This window comes from Colletes gigas, unplaced genomic scaffold (genome assembly GCF_013123115.1).
Source record: "Colletes gigas isolate AHSC1104 unplaced genomic scaffold, ASM1312311v1 Colletes_gigas_Sc00013, whole genome shotgun sequence".
NCBI classification, from domain to species: domain Eukaryota; kingdom Metazoa; phylum Arthropoda; class Insecta; order Hymenoptera; family Colletidae; genus Colletes; species Colletes gigas.
This window is the reverse complement of record NW_025106642.1, coordinates 4,561,301-4,579,830: the sequence shown is the minus strand read 5'-3', so window position 1 is coordinate 4,579,830 and position 18,530 is coordinate 4,561,301. Positions and strand designations below refer to the sequence as shown.

At 35.4% G+C, this 18,530-nt stretch overlaps 2 protein-coding genes across 3 annotated transcripts in view; one reads left to right on the top strand and one right to left on the bottom strand.

Annotated features, from left to right (window-relative positions):
* The window catches only part of LOC122399415 (dentin sialophosphoprotein), a 130,340-nt gene extending 114,595 nt beyond the window's left edge, over positions 1 to 15,745 (top strand). The window contains exons 10-16 of the mRNA XM_043400089.1: positions 11,077 to 11,214; positions 11,411 to 11,563; positions 11,667 to 11,845; positions 11,922 to 12,125; positions 12,210 to 12,356; positions 12,621 to 12,714; positions 12,799 to 15,745. Coding sequence (XP_043256024.1) covers positions 11,077 to 11,214; positions 11,411 to 11,563; positions 11,667 to 11,845; positions 11,922 to 12,125; positions 12,210 to 12,356; positions 12,621 to 12,714; positions 12,799 to 13,079 — 1,196 coding nt within the window. The 3' untranslated portion in view covers positions 13,080 to 15,745. The remainder of the gene's footprint in view (positions 1 to 11,076; positions 11,215 to 11,410; positions 11,564 to 11,666; positions 11,846 to 11,921; positions 12,126 to 12,209; positions 12,357 to 12,620; positions 12,715 to 12,798) is intronic.
* A 119-nt stretch (positions 15,746 to 15,864) lies between these two features.
* On the bottom strand, positions 15,865 to 18,506 carry LOC122399409 (WD repeat-containing protein 74). Of its 2 annotated transcripts, XM_043400077.1 has the most exons (8): positions 18,349 to 18,506; positions 17,867 to 18,014; positions 17,684 to 17,779; positions 17,306 to 17,612; positions 17,131 to 17,228; positions 16,860 to 17,061; positions 16,276 to 16,551; positions 15,865 to 16,051 (listed from the first exon to the last, which is right to left on the bottom strand). In XM_043400077.1, exons 1-8 carry the CDS (start codon positions 18,404 to 18,406, stop codon positions 15,980 to 15,982), a joined length of 1,257 nt encoding a protein of 418 aa, XP_043256012.1. In that variant the 5' UTR covers positions 18,407 to 18,506; the 3' UTR covers positions 15,865 to 15,979. The 2 variants fall into 2 exon arrangements, with proteins under 2 accessions (XP_043256012.1, XP_043256013.1); XM_043400078.1 differs by lacking the exon at positions 18,349 to 18,506 and having other exon boundaries at positions 17,853 to 17,973.
* Positions 18,507 to 18,530: the final 24 nt, after the last annotated feature.

Genomic DNA, 18,530 nt, shown 5'->3' with positions numbered 1-18,530 from the left:
CGTCAGACACTGGCGGGTGCATTCGAAATACACGTGAAATTGACAGTTGCCGCCACGGGGAGTATTCTACAAGTCTAGTAGACGGAACTTTTAAAATAGAAACAACGAATAAGTAGCAAAAATAAAATGAAACATTTTACGACGAATAAATCAAATTTTAACTGTTGCATATGGTTTCGTTGGTTATCTATTATCCGATTCAAATTTTGCCCATCTCTGAAAATGTTCAAACAGAATAGTGTTCTTTGGTAAATTAGTTTTCTTTTATTATTTTCAATTTTGTTTGAATAGCTATTTTTCTTGCATACTGTATTCTGATTAATAGTTTGTATTATATCGATTTATCAAATATATACATTTTGTACACGTAATTGAATAATTGATAATAACGAAGCAAAAGAATTCAGTTTGTAACTTTTTACTTTTTTTATTACGAGTCAGTTGCAAACGTGATAGCATTTTAATCGACTGTGATTAGAAACGTAATTTTCCTACTGTTTCATCGGCGTTAATATAGAAAATAATGTACAAAACTAATTTGTATCAAAACAGTATTCTGTTTTAACACATTTTCCATATTAATGTATATCATAAACGCATAAAATCCGCAGTCTACTGGTCAGAGTAACCACCTTTCCGGGCAGTGGACCAACTGTCAATTGCTCGTCACATAGTGATCGATTGGCAGTGAAAACGCCTCTATTTATAAGTCGTGCGTCTACAATCTAACATTTGAACTTTACACGTTTGCATTTTTGCGGAGATATTTCGAAGAAAATTTCAAAAAAATATCATAATTAACTCTTTCTTTACAAAAGAAAGTATTCGATTTAATACTCCTTAATTATTCTTTTTAAATACCACATTCTGTAGACAATCGTTTCCAATCACAGAAACACAGTATTATAGTTTCGATATTCGTAGAAACGTATTCTTGGTCGTCCATTCCCCTAATTAACACAGTTGGAACTTGATTAAAAAGGTTTAACAACTGCCCCCGCATATTTTTTGGTAATCGAGTGCCAGGAAATGAACAGGAAGTACGTTTCGCGTAGAAAGAAATCGTTATCGGTAGAACCAGCGATTTATTTCGACGGTGAGATTGGACACTTGTCGTAAATCAGTTAGTGTATCGGTGGATCCTTGAAACGCGTACTTACCTGGGCAAACAGTCGGATTTCAACTTGGAGTTGGGCGAGGATCGAGGTTCATCGGGAGTTTTTTCGCGCGATTCGGCCAACATCGGTACGAAGCCCCAACGGGCCAAGCAAACTCTATTTTCAATCTCGGGATTTAATCCTAACCGAGGAAACTCATTCGCACCGCCGACCGAACACCGACCAGTTTCTAATCGCGAGTAGAAACGGATCTCTTACACGGCCAGTCTGACCACCGCGAAATTCGTTTCCATCGGTTGTCCATTCTCCATTCGTGGATCTCGTCCTCCGGAACCAGTTATTTATCCGATTCATACGAAACGTTCTGCTCACGGCAATTAAACAAGCACGTACTTACAGATTAGTACGTGCAAATTTTAAAACCCTTTCGAGCCCACAGTCGACCGTAGAATTACTCGAAAACTACGGTGGACGAAATCTCTACAAGAGAAATTCAATTTTAGGAAATCGTAATATTTGTTAAATTCAAGTAAAATGATAGTATTGATCCTGAAAATTAAATTAATTTTGAAAATTTTGCTACGAACAAAACAATCGGTAAAAATTTATTTTCTTACAAGTTAATTTTGCAAATCCAGCAATATTCATTCCATTATTCCACTCTAAAGTTCCAGAGGTTATACGGAGAAGTTTTCGCAGAGAAATAACGACGTATTCCTTTTGTGATGAAATACGTAAAAATTGGAGGGACAGAAATTAAACGCGGAACGATGTAACTTATCCCCGCATCCCTGCAAATTACTTTTTAAAGCTTCGCTTTCCACGTAATTGGATAACTGATAATAACGAGGCAAAGGAATTCAATTTGTATCTCATTACATTTTTTTTTCCTCTTTGTTCGCGTGTTTATATTTTTTACACCATTACGAGTGTCTGTTACGAACGCGTGCATTTTAGTCGACTACAACCAGAAAAGCAATTTCCCTTGGCGTTACGTCGATGTCGCGATATCATTTCGAAACAACGAATTCACCTGATAACTCGAAAATCCTTCGAAAAAGGAAAGTAAATACCCGTCCTGTTGTTGCAGCGATGCTTCGTTAAGTTTCATAAACGTGATTAAAAAGTGATTTTAACGAGAACGTTAAAAACCTTTAACGCGTGCAAAATTCACGGACGAATTAATTAGTGCATATTGACTTGAACGTTCGCCGGTATAATAAAATCTTACCTTTGCTCGACTCAAACATTTTAAAGCCAGATTTATTCGCGGTGCGTAAGAATCCTATGGAATTTTAATTAAACACCATCCGTGGAATATAATTTCTATATACTCGGTAACGAAAACTAGTTAAAAGTATGCATCGAAGGACAGTTAAATGCGACGAGCCATTAAAACGTTAGCGACGAGAGAGTCGGGGTGATTTAAGTTGGACGATGTATGCTCGAAGAGACTGCAACGAACGTGTGAGGCAATAATAAAACTTACGAGGCGATGTCATCGTGGGAAAGATGGACACCTCGGCCAAAAGCACGGCCACGAGAAATGATAGTGGAAAATAATGTTGGCTCTGCATTATTACTCGAACGCTAAGGGAGTCCGTGCCACGTTGAGGCGGCTCTCGTCTGCCTGGTGGAGCCAAGACGACGATCCTGTTTTCTCCAAGGATCTAATCAAGGAGTTCGAAGTTGAAAATCCCCCGCTCGAAGACGAACTCGCGTGGATCCTCAAAAAAGGTAGCTCGAGTAAATGTTCGACTGTTCAACGAATTAAAATCTTTTCTCTGGTCTATAACATCCACCAGATTGTTCCTAGTAGAATTCTGCTTCATACTTAGCTTTAACTTCTGTAAAAAAGCACGATTTTGGACAAAACTGAAGTATTGCACGAAATCTAAGAAAAGAAGCTCCAAATGGTCTTGGCTCTTGAATATATGTCGGTATGTGCGGCTATTAAGTTTTCAGATTTTGTCAGAGACAATATTTTTGCATTGTACTATACAGTATTCCTTTGTGTTTCACTTCAAAGATGCGTATCTTTGAATAATAGAACTTAGAATAAAAAAATAAATCATTTTAAAACACTTTACAAGAATTTCAAGTAATTGGAATAGCTCATTATTGGTGATGTAACTGGAAGGAGGATTGCCATGGTAATCTAATGCTGATTCTATTTATAAGCGCAAATAAGCGAGACGTGGTCTGTAACGAGATTTGCTACATTGATTTTCAGTCAAGTGTACGTGTAACAATTTACGAAGGTAACGGAGGCTCGCATATACAAACTTTATTCTGCACTTTCGACTCAATTACTGTGCAATGATCTTAGTCGAGAAAGCGTAGGCAATTGCAGCTCGCTAAATAGAAAAAGTAAAGCCCAAGGATCGAACGAAATAAATATATTTTTATAGTGTACTATAGAAATAACGTAACTGTTGTTGCCAAGGGTACGTCGAAGTACAAGATTCAACTCGCTAATTGCGTTCGTTGGTAAATTGTAGAAGCTATAGACGACACAATGTCGTTCTAATAGAGCGTAATGGGGTCCTATGCAAATCACTTCAATTTCGAAGATTCTTCGGAATTATAGCAATTTCCTGGGCGGAACAGAATTCACGTAACGACCGCGAGACGTGGTTAGACACTCTGATTCCAAACTATCCACCAAGTTATATTTAATTCAGCAAAAGGAACGAGTGGATGTCGATGAGTCTCGGGGTCGTCGAACGTATGAGTTTAGCAATTCCATTTTAAGAACAAAGTGCAATTGAAGAGAATGTTTCAGGGTCATCGATTCAACTTAACACTCACACGTCACGGATAGGTCAATGATCGTTGAACCTGCTCGTGCATACGTATCTAGAAATCGTCTAGCGTTGCAATGGACGACCAGGAAAGTCTTAGTCGGTCGATACTGAGCGATTCAAAAGCGTTTTACTATACATTTGAAAATTTCTTCAAGTTTATTTAACGTGGTCTTATCTCGACTGTGTTAAAAAAAAATTATTTTCGTTTTTTTGTACCGTGAAAATGGCGCATATTGAATATTTTGAAATTTCATACAAACATTTCCGGAATAAGCAAATTTGCCCGTTGCAGGTATTATTTTTTAGAAGTTACAAATACAACACGTGGATATAAAATGAATAGTAGTAAATAAACTTTAACTCTTTGCAGTTTTGCAAAATGTAACAACATGAAAGTTAATTTCATTTACCAACAAAAGATCAGTGTTGGTATTTTTCTAGCCCCCCATCATGGTGAAATTGAGAATCAATACACTCGAGCATAGACGAGCAGTCTCGTATCTAATCTTCTCATTTAAAATCGTGAATGGTGTGATCGTTTGCCATGAGCTGCTCAAGAGGATTTCTATGTACCTCTGAGATTAGTCAGATTTACTTTTTTATTCGGACCAACAATCTACAGGCTTAAACTAGTTCACAGTGATCCTATTAACAGATACCTTCAGCCGAGCATGGACTTTTTCTCGGGTTCGATAGGTTCGTTTAAACAATGTATTAACAGAGTATCGATTGCACTATAATCGTATACAATTCATCGTTGTAAATTATATAACAAAAAGGCATTTGAGGAAATTGAATTTGAAGACACGAAAATGGGTTTAACCTTTGACACGTTGACCGCCACAACGCCCACATTTTGGTAACGGTTCATAAAATTAATAATTGCTTATTATACAGTAAAGCAATTATATTGTAACGACGCGCAACATTTCGTTGGAGAGATTATAAACTAATTTATACACTGAAAAATTACATAATATTGCATGATCTTGCAATCTTTTACGAAGGTATTTTCAAGCAGGTAGAACAATCTTTTCCAGCTGTTGCTTTGTTTATAGATGATATACATAATAATTAAATGCTTCGTCGAGGGTCGTCTCAACCCCTGAATATAATAATTCATATCTTACGTATTTCCTATATTTTTGCGAAATTTAAATTTCCTATAAATGCATAAATATCTGTAGTCTAGAAATAAAATGCAATCTCCAGGCTCATTAGCGGGTAAACAATTTGAAAATGTTAACGTTTCAATGAAAATGAAATAGCTTTGCCAAAAGAAAGGAAGTTGTCGAACGAAAAGAGTTTTCCATAAAATTCCATTATATGTTTAAAATATTACTTTTAGTTGTGGTACAAAACGAACATATGGGGCCTAATATTATTTTTTAAATTCGACACGATCCTCTCAGGGACCCCAACGCTGCTTAAAAGTTTAATGTCGGTCCCCCAGGATCGACACAGCGTTTAACGCGTTAAGTGTCTTAATACTTACGGTATCGGTAGTAGTGTGTGTTGGAGAACGTCGGTTACATTCGAGGGACAGTGCACTATCGCTGTTGGAAACGAACAGCGTGCACACGCGTTTCTAAATCGTGTTCATCGTTGACTTCGCCAGTGTGTTTGCACCGCGTGCTTGTTCGTGCAACGAAGGCTCGACAGTACTGCACAATCTCCTCGCCACTCAGTAGCTTCATGATCTCTGTACCGAAAGCTCATAGCGATCGTTTCGCTGACATTCGCGCGTTCCTCGGTTCCCCGTGCAGTTTCCTCGAGAGTTTTCCGGGGTATCAAGTGTGACAATATTTCACACACTTTGAGGACAAAGTAAACACCCAGTACTCGAAAGTGTACAACGAAGGATTAACCAGTGGATTCTACAGCGTTTCTCGAAAACATTCTTCGATCGAGCAGTGAAGTTTTTCTCAAGATTGTCTTTACCAGTTCTTTGTGTCCCGGCTCTGGTGAATCGAAAGCATACTGATTTACGGTCCTTCGCGCCCACGATCATTCCGATGCTCCTCTACGCGAGTCATAATCGTATTTGCCTGCAGGAAACGTGGCTCGTTTAGCTCGTTACTCCGCGCGACACACTTTTTCCGCGGTGCACAACTTTTCCGTAATTCGATTCGAACAGTATCGCCGCCGATAGTTTCTTTTTCTTGGCGCGGAACTAGGACTCGCTATTGCGTTTCCAGCCCCGGTAATTGGTCGGGGTTTCCCATGGAAGAAGGAAACTTTCCACGGGATCGCTGAAAATTTTTCGCGATCGTGGATGAAATTTCGTTTCTGTGATTGTCTCGTTCGGCGAAACGACAAGTGGGGCCTTATCGATTCGAAAAATTACGTAAAACGCGCCACTTTTCTTCCGTTTCGCGTTACGTAATTTCAAACAGGCTCCTGTTGGCTGTTACAGCAATTTGGACGCAACAAATATATAATTTGTCTCGCGATAGACGCGCGTCGAACGATCTTTTTATCCTTACGTTGAGTTCCACAACCAATGATCACGAGAGAATATTTTGCAGCAATTATAGAGCCAATTAAAGTTTCTAGCGATTATAGCTTCGGTTTGAGATTATTTCGCGTTCCTTCGCTCGACGCTGGCGAGAATATCTACTCTTTTTTGCACTTTTTTGCATTGGGAAATTCCATGATTTATTTAAGCTTTTTCTGGTAACGATGGAGCAAAAATAAGCGATCACATATACGAGATTTTTGTCTATGTTTATTATTTGCAAAGATACATTACTCATAAATACAGTAGAAATATATAAGTAACATTGTTTATACTTCAAAATCTGTATTTGTCTTCCAAATAGTAGATGCAAACGTATAATTAATTCATTTTATAACACCTAATTTTCCTTTTATATTTTATGTTTTACATTTTACATTTTACATTTTCATTTTAATATTTCAACTATTACTTCTTAAAACTATTATTATGTTTAACAGTCTTCTCTAAAAATAAATCGTACAATTAAAATCACGCGTTTCGTTTATACTATGAATGATACAACAAAGGGAATGCTATTAATTCGGATAATATACGTACTATTGTATCTATTGTATTATCTGCCTTTGCCTTTCGCCATTTGCACCAGCCTCCGCCATTTTACGCTGACGATCGCGTGCTTTAAACAGCTATAATTTCAGTATTTTTTAGAATTCGAACATAAACTCTTAGGCATATTCGAAAACGTGTTTTTTTTAAAGGAAATTAAATAAATAGAAACTTTTTTCAAGAATTAACTGTAGAATAGCCCCTTAAAAAGTATAGAAGGCGATTTTTCTTCGAAATAGTAAAGTCTTTTACAATATTTTTATTTTATAAAGTCTTTTAAATTTGCAAACCTTTTGTGGCCACAGACATAAATATAAAAATGTCTCCACTGCCAGCCACGAGTGCCTTCGGTTTGATTTTATGCGTGTAAACAATTATTTATGACGAAATATGTGTACTTATTAAATAATAGAACTTAGATAAACAATAATACTAAAAACAAAAATGGCAATGAGAATAACTTCATATAATTTAGGCTTCGGTATAACTTCATCGTAAAAACGCACGTTTTGCTTAAGTATCGATCGAATTTGAAAACTAAAATGGACAACGTTCGCGATAATCTATACTTTGCACGTTTACCTGTGTGCCGATAAAACACACTTATTTTTAAACCATTGTATTCTTACGTGTCCAATAACGGGGCCATTTATCTCGCGTAAACATTGTCGTTACAGATTTATTCGCATTCGTGCGTTCGAACATACGTTTATTGCGGGCGAAAGAAACGTATCGAACTTTACTCGTTCTATCAAGTTCCGTCGACGTTACCCAATTACACCGCGCGATAGATCATAAAAACTAGCCGCGGTAGAAAGTTCTATCCCGAAATGGGTCAATAATAAATTATATACTTTTAAAAGTTCGTTTGAAATTCAAGTTTCATGAAATCTTGCCACATCCAATAATTATTCCATTACGTTTCCTGTAGCATTCGCGCGCTTACTATAGCTACAGAATTTCTTGGTACTCCGTGAGTAATACGATTCCAAGTTGTTGACTAAACGCTATTTTACGCTGTTTTGTAACTATCGACGATTCAAGAATTACGGAATAATGGAAGAAAACGTGTTCTATTAATTTTACACTGTTTTCTCAGCGAATATGTCGATCAAATATTAATTTTCGTTTTCTTCCACCATTAGCAAACTGAACAACCTTTTATATTTCGTTACAGCGGCTATTCGAGGCGCTTACGCGAACGGTTTTGGTTTCACCTGTCTGTTTTGTGACCGCTTTCCCCTGCTCTTTTATTCTCCCTCTCGTTCCTCCTCTCATCTAGTAAATTTGCGCCCGCGAGTGGTTTTTGTTTCTCGACTATTTTTGTTTTCCTATTCGCCGTGATCTCGCACGCCTTCGTAAAAAAAAGCTCTCATCTAGGGACGAACAAAAACATCGACGACAAAAAGTATCGCGTTCTGTTCGCAATATCGAAACCCTTGTTCTGCTCCTGTGCTTCATTGATAGTTGCATTGCGTTTTGAATGGCCCACGTCTGTTGCACGTTGTTAGTGTTTTAATAGAATTCTGTTCCTGGAACAATGTTGCGTAGCCACAGATGCTCTATGGAGAAGCTCCCGGACGTCATCCTACGTGGCAATTTCTATTTTCACGGCCATACCCGTGTTGTTCCATATACGAAACCAGCCTGTATTACGAAAGTATTCCAAATAAAAGATCTAGAAACATTATCTTCGTCCACGTTATAAAAACATGCTTGGACCATTTGCACGAACATCGTCGCGTATTGTTCCTGTACGATGTGAGACAGTCGCATGATTCAGGAAGTCAAACATATGTTTTAACGAGCAACTTATGCCACGCTTATTACAGCTGCCTGACTCTTCTTGATTCAATTGTCCTAGAAACAAGTAAGAAGGTTAATGGTTTGACATTTCTCGTTAAAACTTGTGTCCTAAGTTGCTCTAGAAAATGAGCTTCTTTTATTTATTTTAGTCTCGTTGAATGTTCACCATGGGATTATGTTTATCCGATTATAATCACACGCTAACGACGTCCACAGATTCGGTCGTGAAACAGACTATTATCATATTGAAGATCATTTCGAGAAATGACGTAGAGTTTCTTCCGACCAATTTCACTCCTTTGTGATTTTACCCACTGTTACGTGGGCGACAGCCAATTCTTAATACGAGGCTTATTGGGGGATTAGGCTTATTGTTCGTCGGACAAGATAGCTTTTATTGGCAGAACGATCATTCGACGAACGAAGCATCCGAGTTCGAATCCCAGACCAGAAATTTTAATGGACTGTTCGTTTTCCCTCGCAATACTCCGACGGCCGTTGTCACGTATACGTGATTTTATCGTTCGTTCGATTTATTACGTTTTTCGAGGTAGAAATTTTACCTTACTTTGGCCCACACTATCTTCAAAACTAGTCCATCGGCTTAAGTAACAAAAAAAAAATAAAATTTCAATAGTTACATCATCCCCTGAGTTTTTAAATGTGCCTCTGGTTCCCGCGTATTAATTTTCACGTTGTTTCGAATCTTTAGTTTCCTCGCGATTTAAGTAATAGAAGGTGAAACAATTCGTGTACGAATATCGATCCAGCAATTTCATCAGACTTTCTTCCTTTTTTTTTTTACATATACAAAAGTGGTACTTGTCCTCGTGCTGCTGCTAGGAACGTACCTAAAGTATTTAACACCCGGAACGGTTCTTTCCTTTGACGCCTCGCCTAAAAATAAAAATCTGAATGACTAAAAATTCAACGAACAAGTAATATTGTATTTTCCGTCATTAAAATGTTTAGTAAATTCTTCAGAGAATCTGAATAAGAATAAAAATCCTTTATAAGAAATTTTCTTTCAGTTTCATTTCAGAATGTGTCATTTTCACACTTTGCCTCGTCAAACTTCTCACGCCTCGAATCGGGAAAATGCATAAAGTATTCCTCAAACTACCCTAAGTATATAACAAGAAAAATGAGACCTTGAGGAACTCTGTACGATCAATAGGACCAGAGATACACACAAAGTTGAAACGAAAAGTAGAAAATATAAATACATATGGGGAGGGGGAAAGTAAAAATAAAAATTATCGTAAATATTTTTGCAAATATAGAAAGCAAGCTGTTAGTAATCGTATGATGTAATTTTCTATGAAGTAGACCACATCGTTGATAATTGATAATGGAATCTTGCGTTACGCGTTGCCAATAGTATAAATTGGATTCCAGTTATTAATTGCAACAATTACGTGGCTGTAATTACAAGTGCACGGTAGAAATTACACCGTCGTACGCGAAATCCAGTTCGTTCGCTTAATCGATATACCTGTACAACGAATTACACGGTGAAGAATTCTTATCATTAGATGAGGTTTATAAAGTGATCCTCGTCGGTCGCATGTAATCGATCATCCAATGGGGCTCATTTCAACGTTGCATAACATTACCACCCCTCGTGAGAACGTTTGATTAAGTACTTGTGACCCATATTATCGTTCTTTATGCACGATGGTTGAAATAACAGTAGACCTGAAGCATTCTCTAATGGAAGATTTAGAATAAATAACTATCCATTAAACGATTACGTAATTACACATTTGTTTGATGACGAATAGATCGTTAAGTATTTGCAGGGTTGTTCTTAATTAATATTTTCGTAAGATATTCGAATAGGAGTTTCGACGAGTGGAAGGGATTGTCATTTTATTGTAGGAATCGTAATTTGTTAGTTTTCGTTCCACTGCAATGTTTGAATACAGCGCCGAAATACGCGATTCGGCGCCAATATTCCATCGCCATAACCTATCTCAACAGAAGGTCACAAACTCCCGTTTGACGGTCAACTTATCGTTCGTTCGAAAGTTTTTGTGACAAATCGAAGAAGAAAACAGTGTCACGGCGTCACAGACTGTAAAGTGAATACTTGAAACAGACAGAATATGGGTCCCGATAAATCAATATCCTACGTCGTTATCTAAACTTCGGATAGTTTAAAAAATAACGTGTAAATTATAAGAACATTGTGACATCGTTAAAACGAAAGAAAAAAGAAACATGCTTCGTCGAAATCAGAAAGCACTACTCTACTGTGAACTGTTTGGACTTTCAGAGGAGGACGAATCACAGATCTTCGTAAAGTTCTTCAAATTTCACAAATGTTACGACCTAATACCGACCAGTGCCAAGTTGGTCGTTTTCGACACGCACCTACTTGTCAAGAAGGCCTTCTTCGCTCTTGTCTACAATGGTAAATAATTAACGTTCGTTTGTTCCTATAACACTTATTTTTTCAAAGTATGCTTAAAATTTTACACTTAAAATTTTACACTTAAAATTATCAGTGAAATTTTTTTTGTCAAACGTGTAAAAAACAATCGGTATTTCTTTATTTATTATAAAGATGTTGCATGCTTTGTTACCCAGCAGTGTTCCTCTTTTTATAGGTGTGAGAGCTGCACCATTATGGGACAGTTCAAGGCAAGAATTTATTGGGATGTTGACCATAACAGACTTTATAAAAATTCTGCAGATGTACTACACCAGCCCATCTGTAACAATGGATGAATTGGAAGAGCATGAGTTAGATACATGGAGAAGTAAATAGATTCTTTTTTAAATATTGTGATGCAAAGTGATATGAATGTTTCAACATTCAAATTCAAATATAATTAAAATATGTTTTGTTCTTTATTATTTTAGAAGTCTTAAAGGATCAAGTACATCCGTTGGTGAGCATTAGCCCAGATGCATCTCTGTACGAGGCTATTAAAACTTTAATTCACAATAGAATTCATCGTCTGCCTGTGATAGACCCAGATACTGGAAATGTTCTCTATATTCTGACACACAAACGAATTCTTAGGTTCCTCTTCCTTTATGTAAGTACAAAAAGAATTACAGAAGCATGTAATTATTTATTAGAGATTGTATGTTATTATAATACTCTAATAACAGATTCACGAGCTACCAAAACCATCGTTCACGAATAAAACACTGAGAGAGTTGAGGATAGGTTCATTTGATAATATAGAAACAGCAACAGAAGAAACTAGCATAATTCTAGCACTCAAGAAATTTGTTGAAAGGAGAGTTTCAGCATTGCCGATTATTGATGCTGAAGGAAAGTTGGTTAACATTTATTCAAAGTTTGATGTTATTGTAAGTATATTTCATATTTTGATTCTTCTATTTGTAAATTTGTTATTATCAATCTTTAAATAATATTATCTTTTTTTCTTCTAGAATTTAGCTGCAGAGAAAACATATAACAATTTAGATGTTTCATTACGGGAAGCAAATGAGCATCGAAATGAATGGTTCGAAGGAGTTCAAAGTTGTAAATTAGATGAAACTCTGTTTACTGTTATGGAAAGAATTGTTAGAGCAGAGGTACAATATTCTCGGATTATAGTTTTTATTAAAATATAATATTGTGTATTGCAACTAGTTTTCAAAATTACTAAGTGGTGTATCCGCTTAAATGTTCACGTCTGGTCCCGATTGTTGAGCATTTAACCGGGCACCACTTTATACGATCCGTTAATCCGGACACAGTGATAATTCGAATGGATCACATATTCCCCAATTACTTCAGATTAACTAGGTTTTATTGTACCGAATTTATTAAATTATGAAGCATTGATATTTTTTTAGGTTCATAGGCTAGTAGTGGTTGATGAAGATGATAAAGTGATTGGTATAATTTCTCTATCCGACTTACTCTTCTACCTCGTTCTTAGGCCTTGCGGTAAAAATACTTTTCTAAAATTGCATTACGGGAATGAAAAACATCCAGTTAAAAATATAACAATAACTAAACGTCTGTTTACAGGTGAAGATGGCAGTAGTAATAAAAATAGTTCTATATCGTTAAGAGCACAGGATTCTCTATCAAAGGCTCCAAGTTCTGTGCAGTCGGAGGCTTCTCTCCCTGATGGTGAACAGGAAGCTGAACAAGATGCAGCCGAAGTGAACCAACCTGATGAAGCACCCGCGACACCTAGTCCACCGCTGAGTCCAGCAACGTCAGATATTTCTGAACCTCAATCCACTTTAGTGGCACAGTCTCAAGAATCTGCATGGAGGGAAGTGACTGTGTCAGGCGGGGAATGAGGAAATATTACCTTAACATGCTATTAAGCATGAAATTGTGACCGGCTTTATCGCTGTAAAGTTCAAATTTTGCAGTGCAACAGCAGCAAGTAGCGAACGTATTAGCATGTGTTTATCACCTATTCTTAACGCGCGCGTTACATTTGCTTAAGAATTTATGACAAACATAAAACATCGTTCTATGCTTGTTTACGTCAGAAAGAGTAACTTATCGGAAGTAATTAAAAATCGTGTTGAGCGTGAAAATGATGAATGAATTTCATTGGACGCGGCAAACAATAATGCAACGCTGTATACTGTATAAAGTTGAGAAAGCTTAATTTTTTATGGTACAAATGCTACTCAACATAAACGTTCGAGCTTCTTGCCAGGCACGATCGCTACGCCATTAACTGTTCAGGGTACGAATTCTCTGTGCCCTTTCTTCTACCGTACGCTGGGAATGTTCCAAGAGTTTCAAGGAAACATGTAGTTGTTTTGAACTTCACATTTATTATGCTGCTGTGCTCTTCTTACACTGAAACCTTGTATTTTAATTGAGATCAAAGATTATGAAATAACTTACTTTATTTACCTGAAATAGTTTAGAGACGTGTCCACGGGACATGGAACAGTGTAGTTGTATATCGAAGAGTGCTCCATAATTAATAAATATGGACCCCGTTTTTACAGAGGCCTTCCATGCTTTTTCCCGACATAAACGAATATTACAGTTTTAAAGAAAAAGTCTCTAAATATGTAGATCCTGTATGCGTGTTTATAAAAATAGCTTCTTGCCTGTGAACTATCGCGATAGATGTTTGAACATTAGCAACCGATGTGCATAATAAAGAATTTCAATTTTAAACAATTGCACATGTGATACAGGAGAAAAAAAAAACATGGTGCTTTTGATTTTACATTAACAACCGACTACGATGTAGCTATCAAATGAAATTAGTGTGCGTGTAACAAATAACAAACAGTAAAAATACGAATAATAATTGAAATGTTGAAAGTTATGTTACTGTACAGCTTCTGTGCATCTTCAAGAAATATTTAAGTACAGGAAGGCAATACTTACACGAATCTAAGCTATAATCTGTCATTGAATTTATACGCGATTGCTTTATGTATTTCATACAACAATATTGCTAATTATTAAGTGACAGGCCTATAAAGCATGGAAATAGGAAACAACTTTTCCTCACCTTGAACGCGTGCTGCCACCAATCTTTTCATCGATGCTTAAAATATATAGAAGTATCCGCAGTACTTTATTCAAGTTACTTACAAAACAGTTTGATTTAGACATATTCATTTTACATTTATTTTAGACTTGTGTGTATATATAATTTAATTTAATCGTACTTCTTTTAAATACTTATATCTTGTTTGTATCTGCTTTACGTGAGGTTTTTACAAATTAACTGTTTTGTTCGTGAATTTTCATTTAGACAAAACAAAATCGAAGTAAAAAGAACATATTAACGTTGTTACGTGATCTCTGACCAAATTCTGTATATTACGTAATTATTTGTGAGGATATAATTGACGTCACGTAAAATATATGAGAGGAAAATTTTGTAATTACATTTTACACTGTTGCTAATTTTTCATAAAAATGAATCGATGAAAATAATTTCGGAAATTAACCTAGATTTCTTGTAAATTTTTATCATGTTTATCCTAAGTTTTCATCTGATCTAATCATGTCATATGAACAGAGAAAGCACCGGTATCGAATTCTGTTTGAGAAGTAGACGATAATTATGTAAATCCATCATACTCCACTCAACATTGTATGATACCGTTTCAATAACGAGTTATAAAGTGAGTGGCAGAAGGCATTCCTGTATCAACGCGATCAATTAAAAAGAAACCGTTTCGTCTCGAAACAGATCTTTGTTCTACGCTTACTGCATGAAAGAGATGGAATTATGAATTGTGCAGACATCTGCATGTTACATCTATGTGTGGAAATTTGTATATAAATGGCCTCTGTGCCGAGGAATGTATTTTCCTTTTTTGGCGCAAAGTTCCATTTTCTCTGTAGAAATATGGGTAAAACCACCACTTGATCTTGAAGGGGACAGTGCCTGTAATTTAGTAAATTTATTCCTAGGTACCGTTTATGAGGATAAGAATAAATATTCCATTTCAGATGTAAGCGCAGTCAGGATAAAGCAAGTTTGCATTAGTATTAATTAACAAGAGGCGTAGTGGACAATGATTTTTGTACAGCTGAAAGAATATAGCCGAATAAGATTTAGTGTGCTGTAGCTGCGAACATTATATTTCCTTTTAGTACAAAATGCGTTTCAACTTTGCAAAGTTGTCACGTTCACTTTTTCTAGTTTCTAGACATAAAAAATTACAGTAGCCTACATCCTGCAGCGCACCCGATTTCAATATCACAATTGTATTGAAAGCACAATTTAAGTAACCCTGACAGAAAACAGACAGCGGTAGTTATTGTACTTGAGAAACCATTGCACTCGGCGTACGCTGCATTTGCGAACCAAAACAATATATAGACAAGGTATTAAGAATAAATTGTACAATAAAGAATTAATCAACAATACTGTATATTCAGGACAAAAAACAATTAGCGTATTATTCGTGTCCCTCATATATGTAAGTTATAAATGAAAAATGAATTGCTGAGTGACAAAATACATCGCAACAGAAACATTTTACTTTATTGCTTATGATCATTTTTTGTCCACTTTATCAGTTTTTTTCAGACTTCGACGATTGCACTTTTGGAACTATGATTATTTAATAATTCCCACTTTAATTCGTATAAATATTTATTTAAATTTTATAAGCAAACTTATTACAAAATATGAAACAGTTTTAATCTTTTAATCCGTAAATATTACTGTTCACATGAACTATAGATATCTTATATGTTTTAATTATACCGATTTTATTCTCTTCGAATTTTTCTCGGATTTCTCGTTTCTCCTTAAAGTAGATTTATGTGATACCTAGATATAAATAGATTGAAAAAAAAAAACAATTTAATAATCATGTTATTTTTGTATATTCTTCCGAATGGCAAATATATGCCAAATATAAATCTAATATTTTGGAAACTATTAAATTGCCGAAGCTAACATATATTTAGTATCAGGTCATATCGTCACAGGTGTCATTCGGAAGAACAGCTTTATTTTTATACCAATTGAAAAAAATTATAGCGAATACTTACTTCGTTACCCGTTAACGAACTGCTTAAATCCTTTGTTTTCCTTCGCTTTCTTTCAATTAATTTTCTATCCTCTTTATTGCTAATAACTGGCATTTTTTCGAATAACATGTCATATTCAGGATCGTTATCCACTGTTTCTTGCACATCTTTTTGATCTGCAGTACTCAAGTCCTTGTTACTAGTATATATTTGTACATCTTCGCTTACTTCATTTTCAGTTTGCAATGAAAATCCTGAACGTAACAACATACACGACGTCTTTGATGTTAAATAAATCTGAAGTATAAATGAAAATATAAATTATCTATATGTAAAGAATATAATATAAAATTTAGCGTCTTTTTTCAGAAATTTTTCTTAAAATCGGGATCTCAAAAATAATCAGGATTATCATCGATGTTCGGGAGTTCGTAAAATGCTCGAAAAAAATTACGAATTTTTTAGACTGTAAAAAGTAAAGTGAAAATAATATATTAAGGAAATAACAAGTGTAAAATCTTTTATTTAAAATTTTCGTAAATTATACGGATCTATCTCCCGAACATCTTCGGGATCCTGCCATTTTCGAGATCCCACGTTTTTACCTGTTTTAATAACTTCTTAGTGTCAATGTGATGTATTCGTAAATATCTATCTAAACTAGTGCTAACAACATAAGGTTTACTTGTGCTACAAGCTAACCCAGTTACACCACCGGCAAATCCTTTGTAAGTATTCAATACTTTAGCTGGTGCTCTTAGATCTACAAGGTTCATTTTACCTTTGCCAGAACCCACTATAATTTGCCTGCAATACAGATGATATGATTTCCCTCGTATTTATATCGCCAAGAACGAACATATGAGTTATATTTACTTTTCTCGCTGTGTTACAGCTAACGTTGTTAATGCTTCATCTTTTATTTCCAAATTTATAACTGGTCTTTTTTGCATCTTGGGATCATATAATCGTATCTTAAAATAAACAATTTATTTTACAGGTCTTGATGATTTTATAATAGAAAAGTATTCGTAATTTAAAGATATCTTACATGCCCGTATTTACCAACTGTAATGATTTGTTCAGTACCAGGAAGAAATTGAATATCAGAGATCCAAATAGGAACCTCCAATTCTAACCAATCGTGAGCTATATTTTTCTCATGAAATATTTCGCTCTGTTTTTCTAAATCAAATAATTTTAATCTATGTTGAAAGCCACCGGTTGCAATTATGTTTTTATTCATTTTAGAATGACGCATTCTATTCAAGTGTTTGCCAGCATGTATTAGGATTTCATCCTCTTTCTTAAACCTCCATAATTTCACTTCTCCCGAATGGACCGCAGTTAAAATTGCTCTAAACGAACACATATTCCAGTAGAATACCAGTATATTGTTTGATCATGATTTGCAGAAGTTATTACTTACTCGTCGTATCGTGATATGCCATTAATACTTCCTTTACCGATATCGGTAAAGAACGAACACGTGAACATTGAACATTCTGTATCATAAACCTTCACGCTGCAAAATATGAGCTATTAGAGCAAGTTTGGTACAGACAGTGGGCTCAACTTTATTTTAGCTGAAAAATTACTTATTATAAATAACCTCCTAATCCCTTTCACTCCACAGGCAATTAAAATTTCATGTTCTTCTTCATCGCCCCAAGACATTGTTGTGACTTCATCATTATCTGTTATGGATACCAAGTTTTGTATGTTTTGCATTAGGATATGCTCTTTATCTATTTTTACACCTACAAAGAAGAATGTAAAATAATACATTAGGACATCCTCTCTTAATCAACATATAAAAAACAATATACGTCTACACTAGTACGTGTACACAAATGTGTGCCAATTTTTTGTCCGTGTATAGAATTATTTTAAAACGCATTTGTACTAGTCGTATATACTCTATGTTATTATGTATATAAACAAGACAATAGTACAGACAATTTTTTCAGTAATTATAAATGTTCGTATACGGAATTTCATTCAGCAGCGTTTAACGCGTTAATTTTATTTCTCGATCAAACGATTAAATATTTCTGGATAACCTATGCGCGCTTAAAAAGTTTAATCAATTACCCTTAAAGACTCCAGATTTACATCCGACGTAAAGATGAAATTTATCGCGTGGATCCATTTTATAAAAAGTTAATCATAAACAACATGTAAATATTGAAAATAATAGAGAGGTTAACCATGTGATTTAGAAACATCGAGCAACATAGGTACTTTAACAAAATGATGGCTTCATCGTGAAGGTA